At 41.6% G+C, this 16,838-nt stretch overlaps 1 protein-coding gene across 10 annotated transcripts in view; it reads right to left on the reverse strand.

The window, feature by feature from the left end:
* Positions 1-16,838, reverse strand: part of RGS6 (regulator of G protein signaling 6) — a 283,258-nt gene that overhangs the window by 56,122 nt on the left and 210,298 nt on the right. For all 10 annotated transcript variants that reach the window (XM_040560601.1, XM_040560603.1, XM_040560604.1 and 7 more), the window contains 7 exons: positions 14,314-14,378; positions 11,280-11,356; positions 8,282-8,363; positions 7,672-7,746; positions 6,448-6,546; positions 5,296-5,357; positions 1,382-1,492 (listed from right to left, as the gene is read on the reverse strand). In XM_040560601.1, the coding sequence (XP_040416535.1) occupies positions 1,382-1,492; positions 5,296-5,357; positions 6,448-6,546; positions 7,672-7,746; positions 8,282-8,363; positions 11,280-11,356; positions 14,314-14,378 (571 nt within the window). The remainder of the gene's footprint in view (positions 1-1,381; positions 1,493-5,295; positions 5,358-6,447; positions 6,547-7,671; positions 7,747-8,281; positions 8,364-11,279; positions 11,357-14,313; positions 14,379-16,838) is intronic.

A 16,838-nucleotide genomic window follows, 5' to 3' on the forward strand; every position in this document is an offset into this window, starting at 1 on the left:
AGATTAGGGAACTGATTACCAACTTCTGTGACCTTCAGAGAAGCAGGTGACAACACCTTTCACATCCCAGATCACATGGGTTTTACACAGAGAAATAACTTGCCCTTTTCCTGGAACATTGATTCACTATGAATTGGCTCCCTTAGGCTATCAGCATCTTAAAATTTACATTATTATTCAAGTACAGAGAGAATTAGATTTGGTATTTTCAAAGATTTGCTAAAAGGAGCTCACAGTTCAGTTCAACAATGGCAGCTCAACAGCAGGAGAAGCTGCTGAGCACTTGCAGTAGCCAGCCAAAGGATGCGCGAGTGAGCAGCAAAGGTGATAGGGAGCATGGTGAATCATAGCATCTTGCTACACACCCAGAGCTCATCTTGCTTCAGGCTTATGCTAAAGGCCAAAGAAGCCATAAGCAAGCACTATCCTGAATCAAAAGAAACCAGGTAGTGCTTTTCACGTATGCTGTTCTCTTGCATGCTGCTGGACACAGAAACAGGCAGACCTTACCCACGCTAACCCAATAGATTAGTTAGGCTTTGACAAACCTTAGGTTTCATCCAAGCCTGCTGTCATATAGCTGCTAGACATAGAAGCAGACGGGACAATTCCAGTCCTGCTACAAGGGCTGCAGATAGCTACTGATGGCAAGAGGCAGAGATGCTGGCTGGGTTTCTTTTGCAACAGCATCGCATGAGCAAAAGGTGATCTAAATCACAGCACTGTGGATGTTTTGTTTTTCGGAGAAACTCTCTGAGGTGCAAGGCATTGGAGGTCTTACACTCTTTCCTCCTCCTTTTCATCTCCTACACTACACACCATAACAGAGACAAGCCAGTTTGTTCACTAAGGTGAGGTGAGGCCCAAACTCACTTTGTCAAATCTATTACCGTTCTGACCTGCCAAGTCTCATACATTATGTGTGAGCTGCACTGATCTGGCTCCTGTGCCTAACCTACCTCTGTGCAGTGGGTAGGGCCACTACTCCAACCCATCCTGTCCTGCCAGTGGCGTCTTGCATGGGGTCCCAGGACTGGGAGAGGACCTGACAGCTGGCTCTCAAGGGTCCCAGGAGGTGTGCTGGAACAAGTATCTCTGAGCAGTATTGTATATCTGTGGGCTCTCAGGGTTGAGTCCCTGCATGTCCTTGATGGGTATGAGAATACCCATTACCTGACTTACAGAGTAACGCACACCAAGTCACATGGAAGCGGAAGGGCTGTATAATCCATTGAAGAAGTAATAGAGTATAAGCTTCTGTTTAAACTTGAGCTATGTGAGTATCTGGTGAAGTTACAGATGTCCAACTTCCTATCCTGTGGGAAGAGCATACAAATAAAGTTGCAAGACTTTAATATTACATAAAACTGCCAATTCTTACCTCATTTCAATGTCCCACAAGGCTGCATCATCACTTATCCAGGGATTGGAAGGCTCAGCAGGAGTTATAAAGGGGTCATATTCCACATACTGCTCTGTGTAGGCTATTAAACTGACATATTGAAAAAAAATAAAAATCAGTGCCTGAATACTCAGTCACATATCAGAGCTATAGATTTTTTTCCCTTTTTTTGTGTGTTTTTTTTTTCCCTTGTTTGGATCATTCAGTTTCTCAGCACCCACAGGATTCCCTTTTCCCAAGGAGGGTGCATGCAAGGATTTCACCCACCATTTCACTACAGCATTTTCCTCAAGCTTGGCTCCGTCAAGATGCTGACAAGAAGCCTGATGTGGCAGCAACTGAATTGATATGTTAGGACTTTGTGCAGGGAGCAACGTGACTACGAAGAATGTGTCCTGCTCTTCATTTGTTGCATGCTGCTACTGCCTCTTGCCCTTTTGTTTTTTTGCAAAGACTTCTGCACCCACTTAAATTTATGCATTGTGAATAACTCAACAAAATAGTGTCACGCACTGTAGGTAAGAATACACATACACCTGTGAAGGATCACAGTCCTGAGTGTCAGATCTTCAGCCTATAGGTTGTTTTGTCATGGTGTTATACTATTTAGCATAAAAGCTCTATTGCAATATACTTCAATGGTAGTTTACAATAATTAATTTAAACATGTAGTAAATTATATAGATATTGGAAAACCACCTAGCATTTACACTAGGTTTGCTTTGTGCCTAGTTAGATAAGAAATACAGGCTCTAATCCTAAGAGCTTCCTGGGAAAAAGGCTGTGCTTGCACAGGCGACTCGGGCATTCCACTGGGGTTGGGACCTGGGGGCAATTTTACAAAAGGTAGATGGCATACATGAAAGAATCAAAAGAAATTTGTCCTTGTCTACATGTGAAATACTCCGACGCACTTTTTCATTTTTCTGTCTCTGTCTGACAACTAATTAAATAAGTTAATTGAGTCTCACCATACTGAACAACTAATCTACTTTCACTGCGATTGTCCATGGTCACTTTACCTCTGGTCTTCCACATCTCAAAAAGGCAAGAGCACGAAAAGACCCTGTGAAACAAAGGGCCACAAAAGGCAGAAAGTTTCCCTGACCTGCTCTACAGTAATTACTTCTTTTTGTTTGTCCTAGCTCGTATCACGAGGCATTAAAATCATACACTTTTGTAACCACAGCAGGTTCCCATTGCCCCTCAGGGCACTCAGGGCTGTCTCATCTCATTTCATTAATTACATTTCATGACTGCTGTGGGTCAAGGGTTGGAGGAGAGAGCAGCGTCCAATTTCAGAGAGCAGCAATTCCTGACACATCAATGAGAGAGAGGGTTGGTTTAAAAAAAAAAAAAAACAACAAAAAGGATCAATCAGGAGGTATCTGCTGTGAAATTTTGAATTGCTCCTAATAAAATACTCAGGCAACATCAGAGGTGCTAAGAAAAGTACCAGCAAAAATAAAAGGGGAAAAAAAAGCTACATTAAATGAAACAAGGGAGGATTTGCAGAACACATTTTGCTGATTCAGTATAATGACAGCAGCTGAATCATTGTCTCCTTGTCTAAACGAGGCTACAGTGGGAATCCTACGGGAAAGCATTTCTGCCAAAATGCAAACCTGGACTTTTGGCCTTTCAGGTGCTGCAATGTAATTCTGGCAGAAGAGATGGTGGTTAAGAGTTCGCTGAAGGGTGCAGAGCTTGCACGGGGAACCTGACAGCCTCGCAATCAGGGGGCCCTGCTGAGCCCTCACAATAATTTTGGGAAACTATGAGAGTTAACACGGATTTGTGACAGATTTTCAACTAGAGAGCTGAGATTACTTCCGGTAGGAAGATGCTCAGGTTTTCCCCAGCCATTTCTATAATGTCTCATGTATTGGGATTGCATCAACACTACCTGATGCAGTCAAGGAAAATAGTAGGTAGAATTTATTCACAGTTTTGCTCAAGAGTTGTCAAATCTCATTGCCAAATCCTACAACTGACAGCATCCAGGTCTCCCAAGTGGGGAGAAAGGATGTGGAAGAAAGATAAACTGTTTCCCAGGTGCCTGGAGCAGGTGAGGGATGCCTCTGGCCCAAAAGCTGGGCCCAGCCTGAAAAGTGCCTTACTAGTAACAGCACCTCTTTATTCAACAGATCTGCTCATGGAGTGTGCATTCAATGTTTTACATGCAGCTTTCAGGCCACACAGGTTTCATTTCAGGCAACAGATCAACTTAGGCCGTCTGAACTCATTCTCCCCCACCCATCCCCACCACTGCTGAGCCTCTTGACCCATCAGCCCATTCCCATCCCTTCCCTCCTGCTCCTTGACCATCCATCTCCAGGCTGCCCTCCCTGCTGCTTCTCGTGCCAAGCCCTGCAACACTACAGCTTGGGACCCTCCAGCATCGCTGCCACCCACAGCCACTGCATAAAGAGCCCTAAGCCCTTCCAGACCAGGACAATTGCTTTTTGTCCAGTTTTATTGAAAACTAATAGATTTTTTTTTTTGTCATTGACATTTGTAAAGTCAGTATAACTTGAACAACAGGTTCAAGTTATATCGGTCCTGCTATGTGGACAGGACCTGATGTTCAGAAGTCAATGACTTTTAGTGAGCCCATCTTACTGAAAAAATACCTACCTAGAAAAAATTCAAGCAAAACACAACCACTTGTTTGCAAATTACCAGCCTGGAAATTATTAGTCTCCATATATTAAGGTCAATGTAAGTAAATTCAATACAAAAATTACATTTTTTGGTAAAGGAAAAATTTATCAGAACACAACCAGAAAGCCCAAAACATAAATATGAATGTGCTACATTCAATAGAAATAAATAGCGTATGCAGGATTTCAGGAAGCCTCTGAATATTTCCTTTTTAACTGGATAAATTTTCATTTAAATTGTTAAACTTTATGAGCTACTAGGAACTTACTGTTGAGCTTTTGCTATGTAATTTGCCTAGTGTAGTGTATACATCGTAATTACAGGAGCAGGCATGGCAGAGCACAAAATTTTATAGGGTAATCTCATTTTAATTTGTTTAAATAAAAAATCTTTTGTTATTTCTCCATAAGAAATCAGCCCTTATCACACCCATCATGTTCAAGACAGTTTTACTCTAAAAGCAGTTACTGAAAACCGTGCTGATCCCCATATTTGTATCAACGATTTTACTGCAAATGTGCAAAACTTATATCTATCCGAGTAAAGGAACAGTTATTCTCAGGAAGCTAAATTTGAGCTTGTTCTTTACTTGTTCATAGTTTCCTATCAGGACTAAATTTTCTGCAAGCCAAATTGTGCCTTGATTTGCCTCTGTGAGAAATCTACTTCTATAAAACACTACCTTGGGAAGTCCAGATACAAACCTACTACTTTCCATAGGGTTTCATGTGAGTAAGTGAGAGCAGAAACTGGCCCTACAACCCCAGTAGGAATAAACTCCAATATGCATACGAACACCACACACAGCAAGATGCAAACACAGTACCAGTCTAACAGGAGATGAACATTCAGATTTAACCCACAAAGGAAAAATGGATGTTTTTAAACTGAAAGAGGAAAGACTTTTCTGTAAATGAGCTCTAGGCTTGTGAAGGAGTGGGAAACAAAAGCCCTGCAATGGTTCTTTCTTTTGTGAGTCATTTCTTTTGCTTTTACAGTACAACAACATACTCATTTTTCACCCATTTTTTTCTGCCTTCAGTGGCAGAAGGGTGAATGCCAAGTGTCAGTGGTCAGCAGACAGGCAGTATGGTTGGGCAATGAGGGAGAAGGATTTGCTGCACAGAAATGGGACCAGCCTTTGTGTGTTCCGGCCCACTTGCTGTTTCTGGAAATGCCAGTTTTGAGATGAGGAAGTAATGGGAAATAATGAAAATAGCAACACTTACCTTTCTGCTACTTTGGACATCTTTAAACAATGCCTGTCTATCTGCAGATTCAGAAAAGTTATCTGAGGAGAGAGATGACAAGGACATTAAGAATCCAGGAGCTCCACAGCATGCATTGATCATATCCCAACATGCTATTGATTTCTCATTCCAAAGAGCTTGAAAGTAACTCAGAAAGAAATGAGACCCTTCCCTAGGTAGTAGAAGCAGCTTATTAGCTGCTTCCATGAGGAGGCTCCATTTCATGTGGCAAAGTCCCTAAGGGGAGCTTCCCAAGAAATATTTAAAAGTAGGAAAGGCACATAGCTGGGGCTGAGGTTCCTAGATAACTCAGGGTGCAATGTGATCCTCATTTTATACGAGACACTTTCATCTCTCTAACCAAGAAAGTCATGGTTTTAGAGTACACCTGTACTGTGCTATAAACTAGCTCTTCACAATGCTCTGCAGCCTACATTGCCTACAATGGAAAAAGCTCAAGAAATGTAGTGTTCAGACTTAGTTCAGAAGATGACCCTAAAACTGGCAGCCTAAGAAACACGTCTAACGCTGCCTTTACTAAAATGCTGACCCATCGAATCTTGTCCATAGTTCAGTGAGTGCTGTTTGCTTCAGTAAAGCAATTTTGAGGAAGAGCTCCCTGAGCAGGGGCAAGAACACACAAGTTGGCTGGCCGTTCCTCAGAGTGATTCTCAGTTTTCATTCTTCACAGCGATTTTTCCCAGTTCCCCAAAAGCTTTGACTGTACAGCCTGTAACAGCCACACACTGAAAGATGCTTTACCTTGGCCACCCCCAGCCTGTGCTTCAGGCACGCTGTTTTCTTCCCTAGCCTTTGTCGATGTCCACTTTTCTGACATCCTCAGTGATCTGGAAATGAATCTCTCTACTCGCCCACAGACAGAGTAATACTAGAGTCAAAGGTCAGTGCTGCCCACAACATGTATCATCACATCACTGCACAATTAATATGCATCTTTAAATACTTACTGCTTTACATAAAGCACATGAAGATCAAGCACAGTTAAAAAAAAAAACAATTGGTTTTACTGATTTCTCAATAACATTAATGCTCCATCCCCCCGATAACAGTTGTCTGACTTTTCTAGATGCACTCAGTCTCAAGAGAGTTGCCACATAGCCATCTTCTTACCTGTTTCCGGAAATCCTCTTTCGTAGTTTTGCGTACAGGTTGGGAGGGCATGTGTACGGGGCTTTGGGGCTGAGACTCCTCTGTAACCCCATACACTGACTGCAGGGAACCAGTAAACAGAAGAGATTATGGCCTTTTTCCCTGTTATGCAATGAGGAGAATTGCAGTACGCAAAACAGTAAGATAAGCCAACAATTTCCTACTGTTTATTTTCATGCAGGTCAACAATCATTCAGCCTGGAGCAAAACTGACAGATCTGACTGCGCTGCAGATGCCTGCACTTGGGACATCTGCAGGCATGCCAGCGGGATGCTTGGGGCTTCCTGCACAGCCTGCTTTCCAGCAAAACTCTCTCACCTGAGACCTTCCCATTATGTGTGAGGTGGCTGCTCTGTGCTACTGCAACCTATAGGTCTGTTTCACAGTAAGTAGAGGAAGATTTATCTTAAATATTAAGATGCAGATGATAATTTTTAGGAGCTCTGAGGGCTGCAGCTGCCAATATTTGCAGGATGAAACCTGGGAATGATCACTGTGGTGAAGCGAGTGCAGAAAGAAAGCACTAGAACACAATCATAGGGCATTTTCTTCCATTTGGTTGAATTTCTTGTCATAAAACTACTACACATCTGGGTAACCTACAGACTGACTTGTAGCCATTTGTTTCCTGGACAGAGACTTGCACTGAAAGTAATACCAACTACCCCATCATTCAGTATGTCTGCTTTTTATTTAATGTTCAAAAGAGACGTGAATAGCTCTTCTGCAACTTAACTACCAAAGCAAGTTAGGAATCTGGTGTCACCTCCAGAACCAATATATACATACAAGAGCTAAGACTTGCTGGAAGTCAAAGGCACCCAAGCTGCTAATGTTCAAGCCTTTGAAATGATTAAGACAGGTAAACAGCTCTGAAAAACCTGTGCCCAAATAACTTCTGAAAAATGGTACCTAGGCACTTTTGCCAATTGATTTTAGTTTTAAGGGAGTGCAAAGCCAGCAGACATTTGGGGCACAGAACTTCTTATACCCTTCTCAGCTTTGCCAGTCACTCGGTCTGTACCTCTCTGTTGGTAAAACTGCAATAGTAAATTCACCAATTAGATCAAAAATGAACTGATGCTTGCAAACCACTTTTCGTTTCTACTATGGAAATCTGATATACTATAGGTGTCAAGTGTGATTTACATTAAAAATAAAGAAAACCAGAAACTCAAACTGACCTTTTTAACCTTCTGTGGGTTTTTCATACGACGACACTTTCTAATGTCCATTTCTGTGGTGTTTACACAACCTGGCTGAAAAGAGACGGTTAAAAAAAGATGGTTATCATATTACTTTTTTGTGTTTACAATCTACATGCTACCTTACCTTTCTAAAATATACGGTTAGATCTTGTCTGAAAGTCTTCCCTTAAGTTTGCATCCCATAAATTATGCTTGTTAAACAAGAGAGTGCATATACCCAAAGTTGGCATCTCAGCATCAAATCCATTTGCTCATAACTTTGGCACTAAGAGGAAATACCTCAGCTAAGAGTAGAGCTTATTCTAGGAAGCCTGTGCCAAACCGGGTAAGCTGCTTTTCTTTCACATGTACAAAAAACATCTTCAAAACTTCACATTTATCGTATATTTCTAAGTCGATAGTTCCATGCATGCACAAACCTAAAATGTCTGTAATAATCTTGTAGCAACTTGTTTTGAACTGTGAGGAAAACCCATGTGGTGACTTTAAAGGCAATATCTTTGTGCAATTCATGGCACAGTGTTTACTAGTATTAAAACTTTCCTGTCAAAACCTGGAAAGCCTCATAATTTAAAAAGAGCTTTACCACAGGCCTGTGCACATCCCAGAATGCTCTCTCCTGGCTGTCCAAAATTTTCCTTTCTGTTTTATCCTTTTTCCTGTCGATTCTGAAAACAAAAGCATAAACATGAGTCACCACACGACGACTGTTTTCTTCCTTGTTATACTTCCTAGCTGGGGTTTTTAACCCACAAAAAATGTTTAGAAAATCACATTTTTTGGTATAGAAATGTCATACACTGTCTTGCAAGAACATGTGTCATGAACGAAATATGTTACTGATGTTTACTCCAATACGTATCAAGAAAAAAATTCCTATTAAGATGGAAAATTTAGCTTAACATTTGTTTTTTTCTCCATATCGTGAGGAAAATGCCCTTTCCTGACACTCTATCCCCAGACCTGGAAGTTCACATTTGGCTTTGGCTCTGCCAACACCACCTGGTCTGTACCTCTCGGCACCTCTTTACTCCAGGTGTAGGCCCGCCTTGGTAGGCTCTGTTGCACCCAGTGGCACCACTGCTATGACCACAGACTCCTAGGGGGCAGCTATCTGAGGCATCACCAGCAGTGACAGCACAGGCAGCACTTGTGGCCACCCTCCTTGGGGATTCCAACAGACTGGCTCTGCCTATCCTGGTGCTGGCAGAGGACAGGGTGCCAGCACCAAGGGACAGGAGCCGAACTTGCCGCATGGCACCGTGCAAGCCAGCACTCATCTGGAGACCTGTGATTGGGTTGGCACAGGCGTAACTCGGTAATTTCAGCCATGATGCAGCCAGTACATCAGCTCACTCAAAGCGCACACATCAAAGGCCACTGGAGGTTGTTCAAAGCAGCTGCTCCCCTACCTCTCAGCGGCATCTAGCAATTCACATCTGGTGCTCTGCTCTACACGTGAGCACAGCAAAATCACCACCAGCTTGCAAAACCCGCCTGCAGGGAGACTAGATGAGACACGGGAGGAGGAACTGCCCTCGCCTCCACAGCAGACTTGAGAAGCTGACAGTGTTCCTGTGCTGCCTTCCTGCACAGCTGCCACCAGGCATAATGAAAGCAGTGAGGGCAAAAAAACCCACGCAATCTAGAATTTCTGACCATCAGGTTCTCCCCTCTCCTGTTTTTCTTGTGGAGGAGCACAGCTGAGTCTGTGCTAGAAATGTATCGGATAGGAAATGGGGGACAGAAACTGAAGTTTCTGAGCACCCCTTCCCTCCCCACAAAAACCTCGAGTCCTCCACAGCTGTGTGTCCCTCTCTGAATAAGATGAGATGAGAAAGCAGCTCTGCATGAGCTCTGTCCCCACACAAAAGACAGAACAGCCACCAGACAGCAGTCACTGTACTGAGCTGAGTAGCAAGCACAGGCACCCAACCCAAAACCACTTCTTCTGAGCAGCCTTCGTGCCTAACCAAAGAGGAAGATGAAGCCTTCTGCCAGCATCACACTGCAGAGCACACATGAACCAGAGAGACTCTTCAGAGGCTTCAAGAATTGTCTACATGGGTGCTTTGTGCTAGACCCAGGTTCTTGGATCCTGTCCCCAAACTTACTGATAACTCAGTGTTCCACATTTCAAATTATGGTAAAGACGCAACATATCTAGATGCTCTGTGGCTGCAGTTTTTGAGCACTACAACAAGTTTCCCTCAGAAGGTGTTTTGCTTTGAAATACTGTGTTGTCATTGACGTTCTCCTCACTTTGTGCTGTCCCTCATTTAGTGTGTACAACCTGAAGGTTGGTATATGAGTGGAAATCCTGTGTGCAAACAAAGATGTGGGAGCCAGAGCAGAACTTGATAACCAGAGAAAGGTTTCCAGGTGTTTTTGTTTTCTCTTTTAATTAATTTGCTGCCATGCATTACACCGTGAATTCCAACCCAACTTTTCTTCATGAAAAAATGAATAAGTAACGGTGACCACATAAAAAAAATCAGAATTTAAATTTCTTTCTTAGGTGATAATTTATGCTGTAGACAGAATACAGAATTGTTTTGACTTAGATTTTTTTTCCTCTTGGCAACAAACCTTTACGTAACTGAAAGTACAATTGCTATTGTAACTTCTAATTTTCTCTTCTAAACAGAATGCTGGTATTCAGTTCAGAAAAAAATCCCTTAATTACCTTGTTATTTTGAGGATAATTATCATGTGCTTAAATAGTGTGTAATTACAAGACGATTAAGCAAAGAATTAATCAAAATTCCAACGAGTTAATCAAAGATAGAGACCGATCCCTCAGCCACACCCTCAAGAAATAATATTCTTTAACTTTTTAGCATCTGATGCTGAAAACGCAAGTTCTTTCTAGTGATACAGACTGTCAGTACTGGTGTTCTGATGTTCTCTTCTTCATCAACCTTTCAATTTTACTGGTGACAATTACACGTACAAAATGGACGCACGGGCTTTTTTAAGTACACTAGTCTAGAAACTCTGGACCATACCCATTTTGCAGCACTAATGACAACACGCTAAAAACATTGAACTGTTTTCAGAAAGATGTGAAAAAATGTGGGTTTCAATTATATGTGGAAGGTGGGAAGAAAAGTATTACATTTGAGTAAGTTTCACGTAAGCGGCACCCAAATCTCCACACAGTTAGGAGCACAAGCTGCAGAGCAGAGAACAGATGTACAACTGAGCTGACTGGGGAATGGTATAAATAAGAAAACCAAGTACAGTCTGCTGTAAATACCACCTTTATAAAAGTACTTTTAAGTAATAGGGTTTATAAACTCTAAAATGTTACACATTTTACAGCACAGAGTTACACAGACAGATGACAAGGTTTTGTTCTTTCCATTTATTCGAAACAAAAATACTATACCAAAGTAGAAGCAGAATGTGCAAGTGAATTGCTCAACCTCACATAGACAACTCAGGCTCAGGAACTCCTGACCAACGTTTCTACACACTGCTTAGTTGCACTAAAGACAGTGGCAGAGAAGTTATTTCCTCACAGAGTCCCCCTCCCTACCCAGCCCCAGATACTGGTGCAGTTCTGCTCCAGGACTACTCACTTCACTTGGGCCTCAGCTTGCATGAAGATGAATTCCCACTTCCTTGCAAATGCTCTCTGAAGTCTCGCTAAGTTTTCCTGACAAAAGATGAAAATAGTAGAGAACAATTAATTCTGGTAATTATAGCAATTGCTTGAGAGCATAGTTAGCAAGTTGGGAGTTTATTTTATTCTTTTTTTTTTTTTTAAGCTGGAAAATTCAAGACATGGAAGTCAGCATTGGTTTCAGGTGAATTATCCCATAGGCAAAGCAAGGTTTTGACACATCTTTTCAGTCTGCAGCCAAGAGAACCCTGTCAGGAGAAGTAATAGAGTGTGATGAAGACAGCCTGAGCTCTATTAGTAAAATAATGATGGACCTGTTCCCAAAAGATAGTACTGAGAAGATTTGCAAAGCTGACAACTTTCATTTCTGAGAGCAGATGGCTGCCACCTGCACATTTACTTCTCTTCCCACTTTCCCTTCCTCCCCCCTCTGCTCTCTTCTCTTCAGGCTTTTGCTAAGGTGCGAAGCCCGAGCATCCCTCGCTCTGCTCAGCCCTGGTCACTGCTGAGAGCGCTGCGCAGCTGCACAGCACTCAACTCCGGGAATTGCCAGGATGATTCACAAAAGGAAATAGCTTGTTTGTCTCCACAATGAAAATAGCTAACTGTAGGGACCAGATCCAGATGCAGCCTTTCTCTGCGTCTGAAGTAAGAGCTCTGGTCTAGATCCATTATGGAGAGCATCATGATCTGCACATTTGGAGATGGATGTGACATTCTCACAGCTCAAGGTCAAACTTGGGACATGGCCAGAACTTCAGGCACGAATGGCACCCCAAAGTCACATATCCACAACTGCTTGGAGAAAGAGGCCTATGAGACCATTAACCTGATTCTCTTAACCATTACAGCTAGTTCAACTGTTCCAAATTTTCCTTGAAAATGAACGCTATTAGTTCTGCTGCTGTTCTTGCTATGCTATGTCTATTCTCTTTAGTTCAAGAAAATGCTTAAGCGCAAGCATTTCAATGCTAGGAGAACTCTCCCAAATTTCACTTTGAACTGTCATATAACACACAGCTTGACTCAGTTACCATCAAGTCCACTCAAGAGTTTCAGTCTTATACATGGAGGAAAACAGTTAAGCAGATGTTTTACAGCTGCGCTGAGCTGCGATGATTTCCTTTACTGTGAACTACTTGTAATATCTGCAAAAACAATTTTTGTGGGTTTGATATTTTTAATATTTTAAATCATGTTCACATGTGCCCTCTGGAGTAAACATGCTGAAGCCAATGAAACATCACCAAGTGAAGCATTATTTGAATCATGCTTATGTTTGGCCAATTATAAACTAAGCTAAATGCAGTCATGCAAGCTTAATCATATAATGAAGAACCCTGCTTTAGCACTATAAACTGGGGGTAGGTGCCTATGAGTGGTTCAAGCAGAACCTCAACTGAGATGCTGTCCCGAGATGCTTTTTAGTGATTCGTTTTGGAAATGCCAGGTCAGTGCTGACGTCTGCAGAGAAGCATCCTATGCTAAATCACCAAAAAAAATCACATTAAACATACGGAATTCCTTCCCATTCCTGTATGCCTGTTTCTCTCACTTGTGCTCAGCTTACATCTCCATTGCTGGGTCTGCTTCAGCTCCCATAATGACTAGGAAGAGTTGGTGCTGTACTTATCTGATTGTCTTTAATTAAGAGAGCAAACTTTGAATGCAGAAGTGATCTCTAATTGTGCAATGCAATATTCACAAGAAAAATGAGAGACTGCCAAGATCTAATTATTTGCCATCACTGGTGCATTGCTACTCTCAGAAGACAATGATGTGCAAAAGTACTTAGTCATAGCCTCACTGCATGTGTGTGGGAGTGTGTGTTGCTGAACAGCCTTTTTTTGCTTTATGATAGATCTTTAGAGTACTTACAAGTTAATTGGTTGGCTGTGAGCAATTTTAATGGTTTTAATAATGAAATCAACAATATGCAGAAGGAAAAATTCAGCAAAATGAGGTATAAATGCATATGGACTATTATATTCCTTCCTTTATGTCTGTACTTTGAGATTAGAACTCATGGGAAGTCTGGATACATTAGACAAGTGCCAATTTTTGCATGCTCTTCACTGGAAGGACAAATTGGTTTATATGCATATCTGTGTGTACAGAAGACCCAAAATTGTAGAAGGCGTGAAAGAAATAAAAAGTTTATTCTAGGAAAAAAAAACTTGCAACATATGCAATACAAATGTGTTCATCATAATAAACCTGAACACACAAGTCCACTAGAACCAGTTTTGTACACAAACTCTCCACTGAAAAACCCCACACTGGAAATTCAACTGTTACACTGTTGAAATAGAAAGCAAGAAGAAGGTTGTATGATAGAAAGAAAGTTCAGCTGGTCAGCGCTACACTGCCAGCATGCAAAGAAACCCACTCCGACCCTACCCCTGCTGCCTCCATTTTCCTATTCCTATAGACCCAAACCCTGCACTATCTGAAGCTGAATTTGGGGATATTTTTTTGGATAATAACTTCATAACAGAAAACATTCCCTGAATAAGCCTGGTTCATTATTCTTACATAGTGTACTGAAAACACAGTCCAAGCTTACTATCTGAAGACTTTCCCTTTAAGGTCTGTAGCAGTATGCTACGGGTCATTAGCAGTTTAATTACTTAGTAATGCACCTGAAAATCCACCATTTTGTGTGTTGGTATCTGCTATATAAAACAGGACCTGTTAACTGGAAACAAGAGACCTATGTGAGCTTTTGTGTTATTTGCTGCAGTCTTGGAGGGCTGGCTACAACAGCAGATGCTTTAACTGGAGATACTGCAAAGCCAGTGACATTCCCCATTCACATGCCTGACGTTGTCTCCAGATCAACCTTCACACAATTCTGACAACTTAAAAAAAAAAAAAAAAAAAGACACAGGAAAGGCTGACCCCAAAGCATAAAATTGCACTGTTCAGTTGGCAAACAAAGCCCTCCCCCTGCACCCCCACACTTCAAAGTCTAGCAGCAGTGTACCTACGGCTTCATAATCCGCCAGCTCCAGCCTGGCTTTGTTCTGCATGGTCCGTTTGCAAAGATAGATGGCTAAAGGGAGAAACAGAACGGAAAACAATTACAGACAGATTGTAAGTACAAGTTCTTAAAAAAATAAAATAATAATAACATTGGTCCATTATTGTTCCTTCTCATCAGAAGGCAACACAAACCAAGGAGAGGGCTGAATACTCAGCTGACATTATATGCTAGCTATCTCAGAGGCCTTAAACGTCTGGGATATCTCATTTAAAAGTGCTGAGAGTAGATGCCAGGACCTAATGAGACATTTGAGAAAGGCACAATTACTTCTGGGGCTGGTAAAAGATTTAGCATTAGCAACCTGTTCCTTTCAGCACTTTAGAAATATGCCTACCAAAGTGAGCAGCCTTGCATACCTCTGCGTTTCTTTTTCCCTAAAAATAAATAAATAATAACAAAAAAAAAAATCAGGATATTGAAATGAAAACAGAAATATGGGCTAGATCTTAAAGGTACCATGTGACATTCTTTCATCTGCTCCATCCACATATCATATAAATTTCAAACTGTTAAGACAAGCCTTCTCCCTTTTCACCATAAGCAGACACTGCCAAAACTGATGTGGTTTGGGATCCCAAGGGTCAAGAGGAGCCCAGTGCACGATACCGAACCAGTCCCAGGCTGCCTCCTGGACAGCCTCAGCTGGATGGCCAGCTCAGCTCCATTCCGTTATGGGCTGAAACAAGGTCCCTAGCACACCATGAGTACACGGTCAGATCTGAACTGTATAACAGAGGTTCAGTGCTCTCATTATGGGATGGATCTGGATGTGAACTGTACAGCTTCCTTGTGTTTTGGCCCTCTCATATTGCTGGGGCAGGTACAAATCATACAGTGTACCAAATTGTGAGGTGTACCAAACTGGACTGGGGCAGAATGCAAAGCATTCTCTACAGAAAACGACAATAAATCTTTCTCAGAAAACTTCAGCTTTGAAAACCACGGAGTTTTGATTTGCTGATAAAAGCAATTTTCTGACACTTCCATGCATGTTTTTCATTGGATAGCACCTCCTCTACTTAAAATATGAGAAAAACGGTGCTTTGGTGTAATTCTGCTCTATGCTATTCCTATAATTTTAACATTCATATAATGAGCCTACATTACGCATGGTAACCAGAATGGATCAGGTCACGTATATTTATTTTCATACTTCTCAAGAACAACTTAACTTGTAAGCCATTTACACCACCAAATAAATTGAGAGCCAGTCACCTCGCAGTACTTCTTCATGCAAGGCAGTGACCTGCCATTAGCAAGTTCATTCCTGTCCTGTAAGCAGATCCATGCAAATAAAAAAGTAGGAAGAGCTGCTGGGATTTCAGTTTTATTTGGGCCTACTGCTAGTTTGGGATTATTTCCTGGGAAGACTCCATCTGCACAGACCCCTGATATGCAAAGGCTGATTATAAGCATATGTTAGAGATTTGTGGGATAGATGAAAATCTGTCACTACAGGGCTCAGACAGCAGTTGCAGCTTGTCCAGCTGTGGATCAGCTCATACAGGGCTTGATTTTGAGGAGTACTGTTCCATTCAATGCCTTTGCAGCACAATAACCAGACTGTGAAATCCAGTTTCTTATCAGACACTACGGGAAAAAACAGAACTTCCCTCTTAAGATTGTTATTCTGATATTTACAGAAAATGTACTTAGTACAGTTCAGACACATATATGGTGACTGCTTGTAAATTCTGGAAATTATTTTGCACATAATGAATGGCAACACGTTTTCTCCTAAGCAGTCGCCTCACTGGGATAAACACGTAAGTCTGTATTAGCTTCCCTGCAGATGAGGACTGCAAATGAACTATTATATGACAGACACCATTGCAAGCTACTTCCCCACCCCAGCAAATGATTTCCAGAATCCATAATGATGAGTAATTATGGCCTGGGAAAGAAAAAAAAGATTATTCAGGGAGGAGTTATAAACTGATCTTAGATTATGAGATATTTCAGAAGAGGCATTTCCAGAAGCTCCTGCTTTATGAGCACGCACATGGATTCACTTCCTCTTCCAATGCCACACCAGGATGCACCAATTGATTTTATCATTTAGCTGTGAAAGAAGTGTAGTTCTGGAAGAGACAGCAATATTGCACGGAGACAGCTAAAGATAACAATACTGACATATTTTCTTTATGTATTATCACTGTCTGCAGGCATTCACATGTTTAATACCCCATGCTGCAGTTTATTAGCTCATAAACCATGCTCAGTCTTCTCTTTTTACCAGCTATCAGCTGGTAATCTTAAAAAAAAATAGGAGGAATAAGTCTGATGTCATATATCACGGAAGCTTAACTATGGGTTGTCATCAGTTATATACTGACTTATTGATCAGCCAGATGAGTGCCCAAATGAGGTAACTTTTTATTGATCAACATATCAAATTCAGCTACAGATCAAAGTATGTTCTCCCACAAAAGCAATACTGATATTATTTAAGATTCCCGAGGAGCAATA

This window comes from Cygnus olor, chromosome 5 (assembly GCF_009769625.2).
Source record: "Cygnus olor isolate bCygOlo1 chromosome 5, bCygOlo1.pri.v2, whole genome shotgun sequence".
NCBI classification, from domain to species: Eukaryota; Metazoa; Chordata; class Aves; order Anseriformes; family Anatidae; genus Cygnus; species Cygnus olor.